General features: G+C 47.2%; 2 protein-coding genes and 1 pseudogene across 13 annotated transcripts in view; 2 read left to right on the forward strand and 1 right to left on the reverse strand.

Annotated features, from left to right (window-relative positions):
- LOC1273882 (signal peptide peptidase-like 3) overlaps nt 1-21,511 on the reverse strand; it is a 32,849-nt gene that overhangs the window by 2,023 nt on the left and 9,315 nt on the right. For 5 of the 11 annotated variants that reach the window (XM_061663664.1, XM_061663662.1, XM_061663670.1 and 2 more), the window contains exons 3-6: nt 1,118-1,819; nt 924-1,046; nt 190-838; nt 2-122 (exon numbers count right to left, since the gene is read on the reverse strand). In XM_061663664.1, coding sequence (XP_061519648.1) covers nt 2-122; nt 190-838; nt 924-1,046; nt 1,118-1,475 — 1,251 coding nt within the window. In that variant the 5' untranslated portion in view covers nt 1,476-1,819. Of the gene's footprint in view, nt 1; nt 123-189; nt 839-923; nt 1,047-1,117; nt 1,820-1,899; nt 2,164-5,278; nt 5,670-21,511 lie in introns of those variants that run through there. The other 6 variants (XM_061663665.1, XM_061663666.1, XM_061663671.1 and 3 more) reach the window with 5 other exon arrangements.
- LOC1273883 (solute carrier family 25 member 44) lies at nt 2,558-4,976 on the forward strand. The gene is made up of 2 exons (XM_312915.5): nt 2,558-2,937; nt 3,269-4,976. Exon 2 carries the CDS (start codon nt 3,745-3,747, stop codon nt 4,708-4,710), a length of 966 nt encoding a protein of 321 aa, XP_312915.3. The 5' UTR covers nt 2,558-2,937; nt 3,269-3,744; the 3' UTR covers nt 4,711-4,976.
- On the forward strand, nt 18,027-19,443 carry LOC1273884 (fatty acid hydroxylase domain-containing protein 2; annotated as a pseudogene). The gene is made up of 3 exons (XR_009767192.1): nt 18,027-18,260; nt 18,456-19,159; nt 19,232-19,443. The product of XR_009767192.1 is annotated as a fatty acid hydroxylase domain-containing protein 2 (transcript).

Below are 21,511 nucleotides of genomic sequence, written 5' to 3' on the forward strand. Positions count from 1 at the left end.
CCTTCAGATATGCCATCGTAAGCAGAGGTAGCAGTGTAAACGGTACGAGATACAGCAGCGCAGGCTGTGCCGCTTTGAATACTTCAGAACTGACAGTCGCGGTTAACAATCCAAGGAAGTAACTGTGGCGATGAAAAGAAGACCAATCATTAGAACGTAACGACCTGCACCCGGCCACCCGGCACTCACCCTAATAAGGAACAATGAAAATAAGTAAGCTTCGAGCCAACTCCTTTCGGTGGTGGAACGCCGGCCTCGGCCGTCTGGGTGGACTGGGACTTTTTGTAAGCGTCGTAGCGCAGCACAAAGCACAGCAGCAGCCCTGGCATCACGATATCGCCCAGACCGAGCATCGAAAAGTGGCCGCTGTTGTGGATGCTCGGAAACACCAGCTTGCCGGGCAGGTTCAGCTTGGGCGGTTCCTTCACGATGCCGCCCAGGTTCAGCTTGCGCGCCACAATGCCGACCGGATTGTCGGCCGGCCGGGTCGCCACCTTCACCATCACGTTCGTGCTGAAGATGTACGAGGAAAAGAACACCCAAAACACGTCGTAGATGAGCAGCCCGGTCAGCAGCAGCGTCGACACCTTCAGGCTCGGCAGTCGCACAAACGCGATGAACGCGACGCACAGCCCCATGCCCATGGCGTCCATCAGCAGCCAGTGCCCGGTCAGCACCCAAATGCACACGATCGATACGGCGAGCGAAAAGCTAAACAGTTCCGCCGCCGTGAAGCGTCCACACACGCCGAACGATATCCGATTGCCGTCCGTGCACGGCCGGATAATGTACTGGCACATCGGGAGCAGCAGAAAGGCTAGGGCAACGGTGGCGATTACTGTGGCGATTGGAGGAGAGAAAAAGAGAGCATTAGAAGGGTCCCTGTACGGGTCCGGATATGGACGGGTTTGCTCGATACATACTTGCTGTGCAGACCGCAAACAGCATCTGCATTGAGTCGAAGAAGAAAAACATCACTAGCAGCGAGATCGATGCGCCGAGAGGTAAGCACAGCGCGTGCATCGTGTCCAATGTGGCGAATTTGTCTGCAAACAAAAGGAAAACAGTTCATCAGGCGTCTGAAAGGGGGTGTCCACAACTCGCTCTGTTGTCTTACTCTGTTCCTGCTGGACCGGTTCACCGGTCAGTAGGTTGTTCATGCTTTCGCTCTGTCGTTTCTTTTCCTTCTCCCGCTGTTCCTGCTCCATGTTCAGGCTCCGGAAGCTGCCGTACACGATCAGCAGCATCGAGATGAGACAGGTCGAGACGCGGGACGAGTCCATGATCGTGCCGTACGCCCACTGGTATTCGTTGCCGTCACCACCACCACCAGCACCACCAGCACCACCACCGTGTCCGAGAAGGTTGTCGTCCACCACTAGCTGTCCTGCTGCGGCAGCTGCTGCCGCTGCCGCTGCTGCTGCTGCTGCTGCTGCTGCTCCTTCCTGTTGGCCGTTGCCAAATCCTTCCGACATGGCGGTACGGCCGAGCCAGGTAAAGGAGCTGGTGATACGCGGCGGGGCGTCGTCCGTGTGTGCGTTCGCTTTTGAGGCAGCTGTCCAACTATTACCGACACACAAACACACACAGGAAAATGAAACGAAAAAGCTGATTGTCGCACCGCACCCACACGCCCACCCCGTTCTGCTCGCTATGCTCGCCTTCCGGTGCCCGTCCCGGAGCCGGAGCAAAGTACCGGACAACGAGGAATTATAATGACAGCGTCATCGTGGGGCCCATTGGTGGTGGTTTCGGTGGACCTTTCGCTAACCTGATGGCAGATGTTTGACCGGCGCACCTTCTAATTCGGGGCTCTTATCTGTACCGAAAGGGTGAGGCAGGAAAAAAGAGAGAGAAAAAAAGATAAGTAAAAGCATAAATATATGCATGTTTGCATACAGGAATGGTACCACCAGCGGGAAGTTGTGTCTGTCGTACCGAAACCCAGCTAAACCAAGTGGATGATCACAACATTGCCCTCAAATGTACACAAACACACACGGTACAGCCGATTGACTATATCGAACGCCGTTTATCATTATGCAAACAATATCAGCGTAAATAGAAGGGTGGCCATCGGTACACTTCAGTGAGGAAAGCTTTTTTTCCTCACACAAACAATCCAGCTGATGGATGAGAAAACATCAATTCTGCGCTGTCAACAAATGGTTACGAACATTGGTGCAATGTATTGAAAGATTGAGTTTAGATATTTAGATTTATTTGTTAACATTGTAAAAAATTCAAGAATAATAATGCAAATCACAGTAAACAAAAAGTTGCACAAATATTAGTAACTAACAATTATGCAAATGCTTTGAATTTTTCATAGTTTCTTCAAGGTTGCAATTGATTTAAAATTCAATTGAACAGTTTCTGCATATTTAAAACAAATTAATATTTTTCCAAAAATCATAAAAAAGCGACAATCAGCATAAAAAACGGACGGAAAACAAATTATGCACCTCGACCACAGTGCATTCAAAACATTTTTGCATCATAATTGCTATAAAAATTATAGCAACCACATTGCCATAAAATTTTGACAGCTTCGCACAGCGTACAAGAGAGACGGCGCGACAAACCACCTGTTTTCTCTTTCTCTCGCGACGTCAGCTGTCACATTGATTGTTTTTTTCCTGCATCATTTGCAACACACATAGTCACGAGAAGTTTTCTCCCTGGCCTCGAATGTGATTTCGAGAAAAAGACGGACTTTTTGGTGCAAATATCAGCAATACACTCCTTCGTCTACGCACAATGGATAACGGCAACCGGCGGTGGCACCACAAATCGACGGAACAGGCGACTTTCTAGCCGCTAAAACCGTGTGCCGTGTTGGACCGATTGGTGGCTGGGCAGATAGCTTTCGATAGGACCGTTCCATGCCATGAAGGACACTGGAGAACGGGGAAGGCGTTGCAGTGCAAAACGAAGGTGAGTGGGTTTTGGGATGTGACTTCCGGAAGGCACTTGTGGTCGAGCGTGCTGTGGAAATGCACTTTTGACCAACGTAGTGAAGCGAGAGGGACTGCGTGTGTGTGCTGTCGGTTGCGACCGTGTGAAGGAGTGAAAGAGCAGCTACCGTGTCGAAAGAACACCATCGCTACACAACATTACATAAACAGTGGCTGAGAGACGTACCCATCGTTCCCATTGTGATGATGATGATGATGATGACGGTGGTGATAGTGTGCCTGATAATACAACACGAAAAAGGGAAAACGCTCCTGATTGCACTAACTGACGTTCGCTTTCTTTCCGGCAGGATTATTGGCTCCGGTAGTAGTGGTCGACTAAAGCAACGGTGAACCACAAACGCACAACGAACCTAGGAAGGAAAGCTGCTAACACAACCAGTTGACCTGTGCTGACCCTAGGCACGGCCACACTGCCATACATCATCAAGGTCACAGCCACATCCGGCAGCAGGTTGCTTTTAGGTTCGTGATGAAGTACATGCAACATATTTCGCCATCTGTTCAGCAGCTTCTGGTCTGACGTCACTCTCGCCGAAAGGAATTTACATCATATATATATCAGTGCAAACATCAGCACGCACAAAAACACATACACAGTGACTGCCAAACCGGCGATTATCAGCAAGATAAGTCACTGAAGGCACCGCCGTGCCATCAGCTGTTGATAGCGTGCGCATTTGGTTATTTAACAACCAAAGGTAAAAAAGGCAGTTCCGCATAGGAAAAAAAAACACACACACACCGTTACCCGCTAGTGAGAAAGATGGCAGACCCTGCAACGAACGGCAAGTTTCTGCGCACCATCGAGTGGGACATGATGGACAAGCGCAAATTTTTCCCACTCTCGATGCTGAGCTCGTTTTCGGTCCGCTGTGCGCTGTATCCGCTGACCGTGATCAAAACGCAGCTCCAGGTACAGTTCCGGAACGACATCTACAAGGGCATGATCGATGCCGGCGTTAAAATCTACCGCGCCGAGGGCGTGCCCGGCCTGTACCGGGGATTCTGGATCTCCTCGGTGCAAATCGTGAGCGGAGTGTTTTACATCAGCACGTACGAAGGGGTCCGGCACGTGCTCGGTCAGTACGGGGCAAACCAGCGGGTAAAATCGCTTGCCGCGGGCGGGTGCGCTTCCCTCGTAGGCCAAACCATCATCGTACCGTTCGATGTGATTTCGCAGCACGCGATGGTGCTCGGGATGGGTGCGCACGGTGGCAAAAATGGGGCAGTTAACCCGCTCGGTATCAACTTCGACAAAGGCAGCAGCCGATTACGCATTACGCACGACATTGCGCGCGAAATTTTGCGCCGTGACGGTGTGCGCGGTTTCTACCGGGGGTACACCGCCAGCCTGATGGCGTACGTGCCGAATTCGGCCATGTGGTGGGCCTTCTATCACCTGTACCAAGACGAGCTGTTAAAGATCGTACCGCCGTGGGTGTCGCACCTGTTCGTGCAGTGTGTGGCCGGTAGCTTTGGTGGGTTCACCACCACGATCATAACGAATCCGCTCGATATTGTACGGGCCCGGTTGCAGGTGCAGCGGCTCGATTCGATGAGTGTCGCGTTCCGGGAGCTGTGGCACGAGGAACACTTTCACATGTTCTTTAAGGGGCTGACGGCGCGGTTAGTGCAATCGGCCGCCTTCTCCTTCAGCATCATTCTCGGGTACGAAACGATCAAACGCGTGTCGGTGAACGAGCAGTACCGTCACATGATCAAATGGTAACGGTCTACACGGTCATGCTTTGAGGTGAAATGTTTCTTTTTGTGTACAGGCAAGCAAGTGCGATCGTTGGTAGCGTGTATCATCGTCGTCATAATGTTCATTCGTTTTGTAGATTCGTTTACACCAGCGTGTATATCTCATCATGGAATGTAGAAGCTAAGGAAAACCAATGTTAAAATGCTAGAACGTGTTCCACAGTATCCGTTGAACAATAATAAGAAGAAGAGAGAAAGTGGGTAAGAAACATAGCAAATAAGCAGGTTACATTAACAACAAAAAACACAGTTTATAACAATTCGATTGATGTGCAATAAGTAGGTATCGCAGCTAGTAAAAGGCACGCAACAATGCACGTGTGAAACTTTAAGCTGGACTCAAAAAAAGTTGCGCATAAGCATAACCAGAACGAACGATCAGACAATATCTATTGCATCTAGAACCAGTGCTTCGCACACACGCAGGAGAGGAAAGCAGAAGAGCGTGCAACTTTTTATAAACCAACCCGTTCGGGTGCGCATAGACCATTATTTAAGTTGGAATTAGAAGAAATTATGTACATTGTTTTTACCTCGTAGGTTGCTCTCGCAAAAAAGCAAATCCCGAACGGTGGAGCCGATCGACTTCTTGATCACTTTGCCAACTTACACTTACAGTATCACATTTACTTTTATTTCTCCACACACACACCCGAAAACACGGAGCATGTTTTGTGTTGTCACCTAAACAGAGTTTAGTAATACTTCTGGAAGAAACAGAGAGAAGGAGAGAGAATGAAGGATAGAGAGGGTTGTCTTTATTTATATTGTCATTTGTAAAACAAAACAAAAGCTGACAATAGCAACACAGCACGATATTGAGAGATATACCGAGTGTCTGTAGCGGGTAAAATTAAACCAAAAACTATATACAGAAAACAGCTTTAATAAAGCATAACCAGTTTAAACTGTTACCAAAAAAAAAAAAACAAGGATGCAAATGGAGGTCGTGTCTGGTTAACATCCGAAGATATTTGATTAGTGTTTCTATTTGTAAACGAAACAAAACGGGAAGCCTTAATGTCTTTTAAAACAGATGTTTAAACATGGTGTCTGCAACGCGAACGAGGTATATTCAAACTGGATGCTGGAGAAGAGAATTCGTTTGTATACATACACAGTTGTTCATCCTAACGAGGCAATCGGCTAGAGCCATCGAACACTTGTGTACAAAAGCGTCGCGATTTGTTGTAGCTATTTATGTTAAACTGCTGCTTGCGATGCATTTCTCCCACGTTCCAGCAACGGGATGGTGGCGCTGTTTAATTAAACAATGAAAAGCTGAGAAGAAGCTGAAAGAAGCAACCTCTTGAAACAAAAGCGTGGAAACAACGGGTAAAGTATGCCACCGCGGTGTCTAGGGCGCGTTGCGTTCGTGCCTACCGAATTGTTGGTGCAATCAATGGCGAAAGAGCTGTACAAACAATCTAAAAGAGATGTGCATTCTTCCCTCCCTTTGCCCATTCTCGGGAGAGTACCGCAAGCCCCCCATCCTCCCCGCCCAGGTGCCCATTGTAATGCACACCCGCTGTCCTCCACGGTGGTGTGGTAAGATTCTTAACCCAATATTTGAACGTTCTGCTGCGGCCCTTCGCGCGATCGTGATGAAAACATTTGGACATGGATTGCGTTGCACCCCGCTTTAGCATTTAATTGTCTGCTGCACCAACGTGAGGAAACCAACGGGAATAGCAAAGGCACTCGGAACTACAGATACTGGGGCGGATACTGCTGCTGCTGCTGCTGGTACTGCGCCCATTGCTTAGTAGTATGAAGATACCATGGCGCGATCGCTCTTAGCCAAGGGATGGAGTGCCAGCAGTGTCGGTTGCATGCTCGTAACAAAATCATAAATGGGAGCACCCGGTACCTGCAACATAAAACATGGGGCGGCGAGAAAAAGCATGACACTCACAATGCAATAAAGCCAAACCCGGCAACAGCAACAACAAAAGCAACCAAATAGAAAGGCAAGAACGGCGGGGCTACACGGCAACCCCAGTGGATGAAAAACAGAAGATTAGCCTTAAATGGATCAACCCCAGAGCCCGGAGCCCGGCTTGCGATTGGAGACAAACTGAATTCTCACGATGATGATTTTCCTTCCTTGCCCCTGCCCGTGCCCGTCATCACGAAACGATCTTGGGTTTCTTTCTCTTCTTTGGAGCAATTTGGGTTCGGTTTGGGTCACGGGGCCACGCAAGGGCGGATTAAATCTGGTGCGTGGGTATAACAGGGTGGTACCGGGAGGAATAAAAACTAGGTGTATATGTTTTTTTTTTTTGTTGCTTTGCCAGTAAGCTCGTCCCCAAAACAAGATCATACCATTGAAATGAAAGGGTCTATAGGTAATGGGTTGCGGCTTATTCTCAGGAGGTGTGGAAATTGGATAAAGGGGGATTGTTTTCTCTCCAGTTTTTTTAGGGAAACGAAGCTAAAGCTTTCATAGGACAACGAGCTTTGCAAACTGATAAGATCATACTATCCCTTACTGAAGAGATCGAAAGGATTGACATTGTGATAGCTTTTTTATGATTTATGATATGATTTTTAATGATAATTTAGAAATTGTTTAGACCAGCGTTTCAGTGATAATGAAAGACGTGATCATCTAGCCTTTAATCATATCGACAAATCGTAATAAAGTTATTACTAAATAAACCTTATTGTTATATTTTAATATCATTCCTGCCGGGAGACCCAAAACGACGAACCCCAGAGCTGAAACCCAGCTGAGGCAACAAATTAATAGATAATTTGACGATATTTCCTTGTAGTTATGTTGTGATTTCTTGTGTACGTTTCTGGGGAACGTACACTTGCTTAATTAATTAAGATCCTATAAAGTTATCCATAAAATCTCCTTTCTGTTGTATAACTACACACGAATAACACACCATCGGAAGATACCATTTTAAAACTAATAAAGCGCGTGAAAACCAACGCCACTGCACAGCGTTTCAGCCATACATTAATGCCGTTCGTACATTTGGGACTAAAAGATTAACAAAAACCGAACCGTACAATCGTGCCAGGGGGGTTGGTGCAACCCCTTGCTGGCAAATCGCTTGCGGGGCTCGTCTGTGCAAACTCATTTATCACCATTAAAGCAAATGTCTAGTGGCGTCACCTTTAAAGGCTGGAGCTTCCGAGAGACCGGGCGGGCCAGTTAGCGCTCCCAATGCTCCCTCTCTCCCCCCTCGCGCCAATGGCACCCAAGAGAGGTTATAGGTTGTGTGCAGAAGTTAAAAGGTTAGGAAAGATGTTGCTGCCACCAAACTCACTGGACGTGCGCACCGCGCCAGTTGTGTATTTGTGTGCCGGCTGGCCGGCTAGCTGGCTGCCTGTTGCAGCAATTGCGCTCTCGCGTGCGACCCTGTTATAAAAACAAACACAATTGTGGCTTCATTTTCGCCGCCATCGTGCCAGTTTCTTTCTTGCGCGGTCTTTGTCTCTCTATCGCGAACTCTTTTTTTTATTAGCTGGAAATCTATGCCACCTACTACTATTGCTACCACTTTTCCGCTCGCCCGTTCACCGGCGTAGTTTGAAACAATGGAGTCACATTCATAAATACACGTGTCCTGTCCTGGGCAAGCCCACGGATTGCATTCGTCAGTATTAACAACCGGCGCCATGGTTGTGCAGCAAATAGCAGGGGCCGCCGACGTCGTCATCCTACACCACAGCCACCCACAATCGGGCGAGAAAAAATGGCCAACACAACCGTGCCCAGAACCAGGAGGAGCAATGAAACAATAGGCCAATGCCGCTTGCTGCCTGCACAAGGGAGCGTAGAAGAGGTAAGGAAATGTTATGAAAGATTTGAAGTGCTTTGCTGCTTTGTTGGCTGGAAACACACACAAAGCAATTGGCCAAGGGGGAAGAGGGAGCATAGCGTGTCTTTCTCCTTCCCATTCCCCAAACTTAAGGGTTCACGATCGTGCAATCTTCACAATTCGCTCACAACAACAATCTAGAGCGAGAGAGAGAGAGAGAGAGAGAGAGAGAGAGAGAGAGAGAGAGAGAGAGAGAGAGAGAGAGAGAGAGAGAGAGAGAGAGAGAGGCACACTTACAATGCAAACGTACGAAATGAAAGAAGCACTAAAACACAGCCGCCTTGGCGATGCCCGCGGATGAGGAAATAGTAATTCCCCACCGCTCATCGATCATCGGGCGAGCAGGAAAAGCGAGAAATGGCGACCCGACAGAGTATGACATAGTTTTTTGCTTAGTTTTCATGTTGTTTTCCCCCCTTTCTTTCCACTCGCCACCTTCGCAGCAACTTCCGCCTCTTCCTTCCCGCGCGCCGGTATACACACCGGGGTGAAGGAAAAAGTTCCACCGGGCAGTGTTCGATGATGGAGGGGTGCATGACGGGGAGCGAAGGAAAATTGCTCGCCAACGTGGAATGAGGAAAATGGAACGGTAGAGCGAAAACTCACTCCACAGACGTTGGGGACTTGGAGCGGATGGAGTGTGGCAGTGTGGAAATTGTCTGCGATTGCATTCGTTTCTATTGCTTCACATACCGACGGCTCAGCGCCTGTGCACGACGGGACTAGGGGGGGGGGGAAGATTAGAGTAGACATTATTAGCACACGCCTTTTGCAGCAATACGCCGTCGATGTTGAGGCCGTTCCTGCACGGGGAGCGGAGTAAATGGTATAATAAATATTGATTGATTTTCTACCCTTCCTCGTGGGCGGCGATAATTTACGGTAAGGAATAAGTTGTACAAACTAGTGATGGATAAATTTGGCTTAAATCCGGAGTCGACTCCGATCCGACTCCGATAAATTCGAAATCGACTCCGGAAGGTAGGTCTAGCCTGCATCATCCAGAGCCGTCCGGAGTCGTTCGGAGTCGTTCGGAATCGCCCGGAGTCGTCCGGAGTCGTTCGGATTCGTTCGGATTCGTTCGGAGTCGGAGTCGTTAGGAGTCGTTCGAAGTCGTCCGGAGTCATTCGGATTCAGAGTCGTCCGGAGTTGTTCGGAATCGTTCGGAGTCTTTCGAAGTCGTTAGGAGTCGGACGACTCCGGACGACTCTGAACTACTCCGGACGACTCCGACTCCGAACGACTCCGACCGACTCCGGACGTCTCCGACTCCAGACGACTCCGGATGACTCCGGACGACTCTGACTCCGATCGACTCCAGACGACTCCGACTCCGATCGACTCCGACTCCGATCGACTCCAAACGACTCCAAACGACTCCGACTCCGAACGACTCCGGACGACTCTGAACTACTCTGGACGACTCCGGACGACTCTGGACGACTCCGAACGACTCCGGACGACTCCGAACGACTCCGAACGACTCCGGACGACTCCGACGACTCCGGACGACTCCGGAGGACTCCGGACGACTCCGACTCCGAACGACTCCGACGACTCCGGACGACTCCGACGACTCCGGACGACTCCGGACGATTCTAAACTACTCCAGACAAATCCAGACGACTCCGACTCCGATAGACTCCGGACGACTCCGACTCCGATCGACTCCGAACGACTCCAAACGACTCCGACTCCGAACGACTCCGGACGACTCTGACTCCGATCGACTCCGAACGACTCCAAACGACTCCGACTCCGAACGACTCCGAACGACTCCGAACGACTCCGAACGACTCCGAATGACTCCGAACGACTCTGGACGACTCCGGACGACTCCGAACGACTCCGAATGACTCCGAACGACTCTGGACGACTCCGGACGACTCCGAACGACTCCGGACGACTCTGGAAGGCTCCGGACGACTCCGGGCGGATCTAGTGGTTCCATTTTACCGTAGTCGTAATCGGACTAACAATAGTTGGAGTCGGATCGGATCGCTCCAGAGCGCACATCACTAGTACACACCATCGGAAAACTTGCCATTCCATTGCTAGGAAAGAGCTTTTCCCCCTTCTGCAAGGGTTGTTAAAATGACGCGTAAATAGACCGCCAAATGCCAGCGAGGGATCAAGTTTACACTTCACGGTAAGCAAATCAGTAGAAAAATTGAAATTGAAATACAAACAATCAGCTGCATTTCAGTGGTTGAGTTTTTTCTTCTCTCTTCTGCGTGTTTGTTATGCACTCACAGGCTCACAAATTATGTCACACTTCTTGTTATGCTGGGCAGGAGGCCTCTGTCTGGCGGGTGCGCTAACTTTTACGCTTCGCCAAGCGCGGTTCTACGGTTTCCGTTCGATTGTGCGATTGTTTTAAGCGCATTGTTTGTGCGGGCAACGGTGTCGTCCCCCGTGCGCAGCGTGACAAACCAACCCGCCCGGCAGGTGGAACAATAATTGTTACAGCGAGGCGAAGAAACCGAGTAGAAAATTTAATTTCACACTTGTGAGCATCAATTATAGCAGGAGGTTTAGAATTGCAGGGTTTATTGACTTTAACACACGATGACGGTGGAATCATCTCAACCCAGTGCCTATTATCGTACTGATTTGCGTTGTTGCTATTGTGATTCTTAATTGATCGCCAAATTGCAAGATGATTTTCAAAATTCAAAATGATTGTTGTTTAAACTCATACCCATACAGATATTGGGGATGTATGTATTCCTTCCGTGTACTTGCTTGAGCGGCGGAGGGAACACAATTAACGCGTCCACAATTAACCAATTTTTAACGAACAACAATCCCAAAAACTCAATCACCTTCTTGAGTGCGCTCGTCGCTGCTGTGTCTGTTAATTGTGGTTTCCTCCTTTTGGGTAAACGGGCAAGCCGCTATTACCCATACCGCTGCTCGTTCGGTTCGTTCGGTTTGGTTTTGAACGCGAGCCGCCGTCAGACAGCCAGTCTATGCTGGTGGTAGTACACTTCCTGATGGTAGCCTGATGCAACGTAATACTACACACGCTACCAGTATGATGCACCACCGCACACACACACACACACGCGCGTTAAATGGCGTCCCAAAAAAGGGGCCAAACTAATGTTTCCTGGTGAGAGGGGCTTGCTTCCTGTCGATTGCTCGCTTATGTCATCAACACGCCGCCATGGAACGCCGTTGGTGGTGGTAGAAATGGTTTCTGTTTTTGGTAGCGGCTTTTTAAAACCATTTCTCCAAATTTACCCTGCATCTCCATGCACCTTAAACTGCAAAATACTTTCACAGCGAAACATTCATTGTAACTGGCTCATGTGGGGAGCGAACAGGATTTTTTCTCGCTTGTTACTGTACTTTATGTTTCATCCAAAAAAAAACCTTTAAAAGCGTGAGATTCAAAACGACCTGGCGCGCAACCTTCAACACGCAGCCGAAAACGTCCGAACACACTGGCTATTCAATTTGTTTAATGTGAAATTTAGATCCATATTCAGATTTCCGAGGCGTTGGCGGTCGGTAGCGCTTCCTGATGATTAAATTAGCCATTTCTATTCGCGTCACTTCCCACTTCCCAAACACAGCCACCGACAAAAGCCACCGCCATCATGTCCAAGCTGGTGGGAAGCTTTATTCAATCAAGCAGCGTTTTAGCAGAGGTTATGTTACGATGACCTAGAATGAATGGAAACAGTACGAGATCGCTGGTTTGTTCTTGTTTTGTTCTAAACTATTATTTTCAATTTGTCAAACAACTTGTTTTGCCTCGAAATAAGATACAAACAATTAATTTCATCATTATTCTAATGTACCACCAGCATGCTCTTTCGCGATTATCAATACATGTGAACATCGCACTTTGTGGCCAGCGGCCCGTCAGATACAACCAGAAGCATCCCCCAATCAACCCCAATGGTGGAAGTGAAAGAGCTTTAACGCTGGCAAATGCCTGAAGAGCACCGAGCAAATGCTCATGTGAACTTTTTCATTTTCCCCACCGTTGTGCTGACCGCTCTACAATTACTTAATCCCCCCTCCTGCCGTCATACCCACATCCTCCGATTTCTTTTCTCTCCCCGCGCGGTTAAGCGAGTAGTAAGCAACGCACCCTCGCCCTGCTCGTGGCCACCGCTAACCAGTTCGAAATGAAAACGGAACCGGGTTTTTTACTGCCCGACCGGGTCCGAGAGCGCGAGTATGGCCGCGTGCACTCGGTACGCCGGCAGCATACGCAGCATACAGTGCCCGGACGACGACGACGACGAACATGACTACTTTCTCTTTCAACTGCGCTCTCACCACTTTGTGTGGTCAGTTTGTGCAGAAATGGGGTTTTACTGGCACTGGCTGGGTTAACTTTCTGGGGCGAAAGCACTACCGAGCGTTGATGATCGTGTTTGTTTCGCATTTGACCCCGCGCGCGCGCAAGCTCTGTGCGACTGTGGTAACATTAACATATGCAAAGTGATCTGATTTAAGCGTCATTAAGTGTATTGTCCGAACAAAAAAGAAACACTGTACAGCGAGGGGTTTCACTGTGGTTCGTTCCACATAAAGCATAACCGCTGGATAAAATCGTCCGTCGACGAATGTGTTATATTGCGAGCTTATTAAATCAAAGTTTTGAAATACAATTATCTTAATTGCATGGACTTAAAGGTGCCTAAAACTTACTTGTTTTATGGACTATTTAGCAGTTTTCACACATTTTTAGAGACCGATTATTTAAAAATAGGCTTTATTTTAATTTTCTGAAGCATATGAAAATACTTTTCTAAAAACATAAAAATGAAACACGGAAGAAAAAAACTGACCGAAAATATAGGCAATGTCTCCAAAATCCAAGTAAAATTTATGATTTTCTGAGCAAAGACAGCGACTTGTGTTTTTTAAAGTTCCTTTAAAACCATTTTCTACGTGTTTTTTTATTTAATTTTTACGTTATGAACATTCTATGTCAGCCAATACTGTTTTAAAGAATTAGAATATACCAAAATTTCCCTCTACAAACATTTAATTCGCTTCATTTCCGCGAATTCAACATGCGCTTCGTACTGTGAGGTGATCTCCACATACTATTACAAACTGACGCTGCACCAACAAACTTAATTATTTCATTTTTCATCACACGTTCATCACAATACATTAAAAGCCCTAATTGGAAAATCCTAAACCAAGACATTTGTATTTTCGCAGCAAACCGTCACGTGCATACATATCAGCAGCCAGCAACCAGGGCAGGTCTTACAACACCCATAACACAACGCACAGTAAAGTATTACTCAACAAGGATCTTAAATTCCTTCAAACTTTGCATTCATCTGAGCGTGCGAGTACGAGTATGAGTTCCACCACACTTCGCTCGCATTTAACGCACAGCACTAGGCGCATTCGTTGCGCTGGAACCGCTATTTGCGCGGGAACCGTTTAGCAGGCATGTGAGTGTGTGCGGTAGGAGGAAAAAACGTGATACGGTTTCCCCGTTCGCGGCGACGCTACCGATTACGTCGTCGTGCATGAGCTGCGGCGATGCCCTTCTCCTTGGAGGTGTGTTACTGGTGATCGAATTTCACCACCATCGCAGGATCACGGGCAAGGCGAGACAAAGAGAGAGAGCGGACTGAGGGCCGCGAGTGAATTTCCGTACACCTACTCCGCACGGCCAACGACACAGCGAAGTCGACAGGCGAAGCCGGAAGGGACCACCACCACCATCACACCCGGCGAATGAAGGCGGTGCAAGAAGACGAAGAAGACAAAATGTAGCCGATCCGCCAAACACACTCCACAGCACCCCCTGCCGCGCGCTTTTGTCGCTGGTAGCAATTTGACTCCGACGTTACAACAAAAAAAAAGAAGCTTTCCAATCCGTTGATGGGATTGTGTGTTTGCCTTTTTGCAGTGGAGAGACACATTCATGGCAGAAAAGAGCAATAGAAGGACGTGTGCTTACGTGCTGCCGGTTGGTTGGTTGGTGCTAGCAGACGGAAATGATGGTCTAAATATTTGGAGCATAGGTTGCATAATGGTACGCTACAGCTGGTCATGGAAGTTGGGGCTGGCCGCACAAAAGCCCTGCGAAGCCGTGGCGCACTGTCATGGCTTGGAATTTGAGCGTGGTAGAAATTGTGATTAATATTGCAATAGTAAAATAGTGTCTCGTAGATTGTTGTACATCGTCTAATTTTCTTAACAGTGTTCTTAACAAACAAGCAGTTTATATTGAAAAACTATTTTCAGCATTAGCTTGTTCCCAACACTTTTCATCGTACTACATCTTCTCTATGTCACTCCTGCATTAGTGACATTTCCCTCAGCTTACACTACCTAAATGGCTTCCCTGCAATGGATTGCAATACCCTTGCGACCACTACTACCATCGCGAAAGAGGAAAGCCATGGCACAGGCCAATCGGCCACTACAAAACTAGAAAAAAATCCGCCACCTTCGTCGATTCCCATCGTTTCAACATCGTGTATCCCCCAAACCATCCAAATGCGTGCAACAACCCGCTGGCTGGCCACTCAGCAAGGGACTGGAAAAGCCACCGGACTCACACTGGCCAGCAATTTGACAGTGATTGATTGTGGAACGACAGAGAGTAGATTTGGCAGATTCGTTTCGGCGACAAACTGGCCACACTCAAAACGCGACCGAACGACAACGTTTTGGGCTGAAAATGCAAATCGAAACTACATTACTACACACAAGTGTGAGTGTGTCGTTGTTTTTTCCCCTTTTTGGGGTGTAAGTTACACTGGTTCACTTTCGCCGGTCGTTGTTTTTGGAGGGGGTGGGTAGGTTTTGTTTGTTTTTGACGAACAATTAATGCTGCAGCGAAGGAAGGAACGAACACAAAACTGCTCCACCGGGGTATGGGAAATTAAAGCCAACCTCTCCCGCTAATGGTCCTGCCTGCCTGCCTGCCTGGAATGAAATGTGAAACCAAAAGGGGTAGAGAAAAGGGGCGTGTGGAGACGGGAGGCATCGGTCATGACATGTGGCCGTCGTTTGATGGCCTGATTGATATAATGCTAGCGCGCGGTGTGATGGCTAACCCACGCCTTGGGAAATGTTTACAATTACCATCATTAACATTAATTCTTCCACCGTTTTTGTGCTGAACTCGCGGTGGAATTTGTTTTTTGTTTTTTGTTCCATCACGAATCGATCGATTTTTCCCGTCGCGTTTCGACGGACGAAGGGGAATCAATTTATGACACCGAATACCTCACGAAGACGACGAACAAATTGATAGCAAGTTTCATCGCCAGCGATCAAATGATAGGGAAAGTAAACTCTACCGAAGAACGTAAAGCTTAATGCGGGGTTTTTTTACATCGATTTGTTCTGGATATAAATGGTTGATTAGAACAGCAATTAATGTTAGTGGTAAATAATTTTCAAAAATAATAGACAAATTATTTTATTTTACGTCACTATATGTTTCCACTTAACCTTCAAACCTTACTTTTTAAGTGCCTTTAGGCGAAACAAAGCTTTGAAGAAAATCTTTCCCCTACCATCACTAAAGGATGGTGAATTGATCAGGAAATCGGAATCGCTCAGGAATCGGAATCCGTTCCGGCTTCTAAATCGGCTCTAGAATCGGAATTGGATCCTAAATTAGAATCGGCTTCCAAACGGAGTCAGTTTCGGCATCGCCAGGCGTTTGGGTCCAATCATACTACGTATTGATAATCGCAAAAAATCAAAAAATTTCTTGTAAAACATCCATTCTCATCGAGATTCTCGGACTGATTTCGCTTCTGAAACTTCTTCTTTCAATTCAAGAACTAATTCCCATTCTGGAGCTAATTCTAATTCTGTAGTCAAGCCTGATTCCGTTGTCGGGCAAATTGCGATTCCCAGGTCAATTCCGATTCCGGAGCCGATTCTGATCGCGGAATCGATTCCAGAGCCGCCTCGGGAAGAGAAGATCAATTTTAAATTCAGTTGGTTTTTACAATTAACATATACACAATAACGTTTGCATTAAAAAAATGGACTTTTTTCGGTTGGCTATAGACTAAGCTTCTTTCCATGAACATCCTTTGAAAAGTAATTATTTAAACTTACTAGCAAAAATAAATCTACGACCTTGCAAACTTCCTGCCGTGAGTTATCTATAATTTTCATCATATCGGACGAAAAAACATGCGTGAAGGCATGATTAAAGGTCTAGCTTCGATCTTTATCAATTCTTCCTAAGTATTCACATACATACAGGTAGAGCTTTTGCATCATGTTTGTCCAGAAATTTTCGTTGGGACACAGCTAGGGGATGTTGGACCAGTTCACGGACTAGGGTGTCATATCAAAATTCTGAAATTTGCCTAAAAAGGTCGCATTGAGTTTTGGCGTCATTGGTTGCCGCTGCGAAGCCAGTGGACGCAATTTCCTGATATGTTTGTTCATGTTCCCCAGGTACTAATTCACTGTTTGGCCGGTTGCATTAAACTCCCGGCTAAGCTAACGCAGCAATGTAGCCACATATCCCTCGGTCTTCATTTTCAGCTTCCTTTGGAATCTCTCAAGTCGCTCAGGGTCGTTGGCCATTCGGAATATGGCTTTCTTTCGATGCTCTGACTGTTGTCTAATGGTGCCAAGATGATGTAGATACAGTAACAGGCTTATACGACGTCCACAAACTGGCACACGGAGTCTGTTTTAGACGCTACAGGGTGTCGTTCTATGTTCGCGCATGCTTTTAATCAAAGTGGCTTCACTTTTTTGACAACCACGGTTCGAGTTCGACTGATAGAGGTGTCAAATTTTGTCTACTGTCTCATAGGATACTATACAAAAATATCATAAAATTAGCTATAAAATGTTGCACAAATTGCCTAGCCTTACAGACATGTTTCGAAAAATAAAGAATTTAGCTAATGTTTGCCGTGTAATGTTCAAAATACAATTGACATCTAAAATATAAATTTAACCATCTGAACGCCGTCTAAACGAAAATTCTACATTCCAGGATAGCTTGAGCTGAAGTGATTGCGGGCATAACACAATCCACAATAGAATAACATCACAACTATCATCTAACTTGACCTACATATACTACTAACAACAAATGGCTCTATTTATTTACACGAGTTTTTGCCACTCGCCTACACCACTGTGTTCGTTGTCGCTAATCAGAATTTCATCACAAGCGCACGCGTCGCTTTAAAAACCTCAACGCTCAATTCCGTTTCGATGTTTTCCTTCGGCATTTACGAACCAATCTAATTCCATTGCCACCTCAATGCCCCTTTCACCTGATACCGTCGTATCGTCATTTCCTTCCACTCACTCGGTGCACACGCGTTGTAGGGGGGGCAAAGGTTTCTTATCTTATCATGGTCAAGCCAGTGCGGGCACCACACAAGGATTAACGCGAGTTCGATTGTAACAGCAAAGAAAAATGTGGAAAAAAGTGCGCACTCCAAACAACGACCAACGCTAAAGCGTCCATCACTTAATCGACGACGTGCGGGACGTACGGTTGTGGACGTCTGTACACATTCGAAAAGTTAGTAAACATTCAGTGAAGGACGCGGAAGGTGTGCTCGACATTCTCTCTCTCTGTGTTTTGCTGCTGCTTGCAGTCGGCCGGCATTGAAAATGGAGTTGAACGTTACAAACCCTGGCTATCTACAGCGGCGGTGGGATGCATTCCTGGATGTGGTCGGTAAGGAAGAGTGTGCAGCATCTTCGTGCAAATCCATTCTGCTACACGATGTGCTAGACCGATAGTGATCGATTTGTTTGCAAGTGACTGGATGTCGCTGTTTCCCCACCGTGCACTAATCAACGAACTTTCTGCTCTTTTCTCTCGCATCTAACATCAATCCAATCAATTAATGATGCAAATTAACGACCCCAGGCGATGATCCGGAACGGTTGTACGTGTGGGGCCTGTCCTTCTACATACACACCCTTTACTGGGTGCTCGGATCGTTCTTCGTCTTTATGGACGTGTTCCAGTGGCCGCCGGCGCTCAGGAAGTTCAAAAACCAACCCGGACTCAACGAACCACTCAGGTGGGCCGACCTGCGAAAGGTATGCGGCGTAACACCACGGGGAGAAAGTGCTACACATACACACACACTAACGCAATCAATTCTTCCAGATCGTTCGCACCGTACTGATCAACCAGCTGTTGATCAGCGTTCCGATAACGTTCTTCGGGTTCCGGGCCCTGCTGGCCAGCGGTGTCGCAGTGAACGTGCGTACCCTCCCGTCACTGTACGAGGTGGTGCGGGATCTGCTCATCAGTGCCGCCGGCTGGGAGCTCGGGTTCTACTACAGCCACCGGCTGCTTCACTCGAAGCATCTGTACAAGCTGATTCACAAGCAGCACCACGAGTTTACCGCACCGGTGGCCTGGGCCGCCATCTACGCGCATCCGATCGAGCACATCTTCAGCAATCTGCTGCCACCGCTGATCGGCATTCAGCTGATGCGCAGCCACGTGCTGACGTCGGCGCTCTGGCTAACGTTTGTCATCCAGGACACGATCACCGGACATTCGGGGTACCACGTGCCGTTTCTGAGCAGCAACGAGGCGCACGACTACCACCACATGAAGTAAGTGCAGACAAAAGAGGGTATTATCGAATCATACGATCGTACATAATTATGTTGCCTTTTCTTCGACAGATTCAACCAATGCTACGGTGTGTTCGGTTGGCTCGACTGGCTACACGGTTCTGATGCTCAGTTCCGGGCATCGCGATACTACAAGCGGCACCAGATGCTGCTCGGCACCAAATCGGCCCGGGAGCTGATTCCGGATGACAAGAAACAGCACAAAAAGTGAAGTTTGTAGAGTATTTTGTATAATAAAACGAGGTGGTTGTATCAAAAGATGATTCCTATGGTGTTTGGTACTACATCGTTCGTTTTCTTAGAGTGGTCTTTGCTGACGGTTGGTATTAGGACTTGGAAGTTAAGTGTTCCTTATAGACTTCTTACGAACACTTAACTTGGGAATCAATTAATGTTGGTTGGAGTTAAAAGCTTATCTATGGCCTTCTATATCCTAAGTCGAAATTCTTGGACTTCGCATTAGTATTCCTCTGTAGTATTCCCATAAATCTTGAGGCTTGATCGTTAGTACTTCTTTACGATTTTGATGCTTCGATCTGCTATTGGAATTGTATTTGGAAATTGTCATTGTATTAATCCTATCATGGTTTTAAAATAAATTTACCTTTAAATAGTTTCTTGAATTGGTTTTAGTACATTAAATTAAATGAAAATCTTGTAAAACACACTACTGCACATGCAACAATGCATCCTTATCCTACCAGAAACAGTGTGTTATTGCCCTAATCATTTCGTTGTCTTATCGTTCCCCAGTCGATAAGAATCAATCCACTTACAGCACAAATTCTGCTGTTTCATCGTCTTCAAAGGGCTTTAGTAATCAACCCCACATGGCAGTAACATAACATTCAAAACAAATACCATACCACCACAATCCACTTAAATAACAGTTGATTCAACGTTAGCCGTGGAATTCAATAAGCAATCGGTTACGAGTCGAGTCTGGGCCTAGTAATGGAAATACAATATTTACAAAACCACGCGCTGCCCTTTTCCATGCAAAGTAGGAAAGTAGGAGATGAAGAAAAATCCAAACACCTCCAGTTGCACTCAGCAAACCGTATTGCCACCACACGAGCAACCACAACATTCAGCAAACTGCACGCACGAAACGGTTCGCCCGATGCAACGCAGCATAACCGTGCAATCGATAGGGTTGATCTGATTACCATACACCCGCCGCATGGTTCCGCTTACAAAGCGCCACCGGAATGAAGATGTAAATAAAGGAAAGCAACTGATTGCGAAGCAAATCTCCGTTCCACGATCGAAGTCACGCCAAATTTGTTCCATAAATTCACGCAACGAACTACATTGAACCGGGAAGTGTTTTCGTGATGTTCTCTTTTTCCCCCTCCGATTCTTCTCCGAGCCCTAAGGAGAGTGGCGATTGGGCCCAGGGGATACCATTTTCCATGCAGCCGGCCACTTCCTCCAATGAAGAATGCCGCCTCGAATGAGTGTATGCAAATGGTTCGCCAACATCCGGTCCACCCCGGCCCTTTTTCTTCGTGCGAGTGCGTGGTCGTACGTAATTCCAGCTTTAATGCACATACACACTCATTATCGGTTATGTAGCCGGCACGGGACGGGAGAGGCAAGCGAGCGAAAGAAAGGTCGATCCTCGCTCGATCCTCGTCAAGGTGTATGTGTACTTTTCTTTTCCATCAGAAATTGATCTACATTTTAGTACACAGCCATTTCACCACGAGCGTACGTAGTACGTGCCAGGATGGCCGTGTATGCTTGGCCGTGCGATGGCAACTTTCCAAATCCGATCCGACCGCGCCGCGTATCGTTAAACGTTTTAGCTGCAAAACGTAGGGACGACGCAAGAGTAGCTTCATTGAAAACGTGCAGAAAAGTGAATTTGCAATGCAAACAAGTCGCAGAAAAAGGATGCAAACATGCACGCTGGAGGGAAAATGCAACGCTACCTTCTCGCCCAATCTCTACTCAGGTATCTTGTGCCGGTTGTGCAAAGTGCGGGGCGAAGACAAATGAGCGTGGCGGGCACATCGGGACAGGGTACACTATTTCCCTGCTGTACACTTTCGATCACATTTCCCATCAATTTACACCTACTTTAAGGGAACTGCCAAGCTACAGTGGACAGGGCGCTTTACGAAAGCGCTGGCGAATCTTTGACTGGGCGTAACGTAATGGCCCTAGGACCGTTGAATCGATCCAAGCGATGGCCATATTTACATGCCGTTTTTTTCGCCTCCAACGACCAGTTTGATGATGCGAGCAGCTAAATTGCATTCAATTTTGCTCAATGATTGAAATTTAGCACTTGCACTGCAAAAACGTGTGCGCAAAGTGGTTAAA

This window comes from Anopheles gambiae, chromosome 2, assembly GCF_943734735.2.
Source record: "Anopheles gambiae chromosome 2, idAnoGambNW_F1_1, whole genome shotgun sequence".
In the NCBI taxonomy this organism is placed as follows: Eukaryota; Metazoa; Arthropoda; class Insecta; order Diptera; family Culicidae; genus Anopheles; species Anopheles gambiae.

Coding starts and splice junctions, on each gene's coding strand:
- LOC1273883 (XM_312915.5), top strand. CDS start 3,745: ATGGCAGACCCTGCAACGAACGGCAAGTTTCTGCGCACCATCGAGTGG.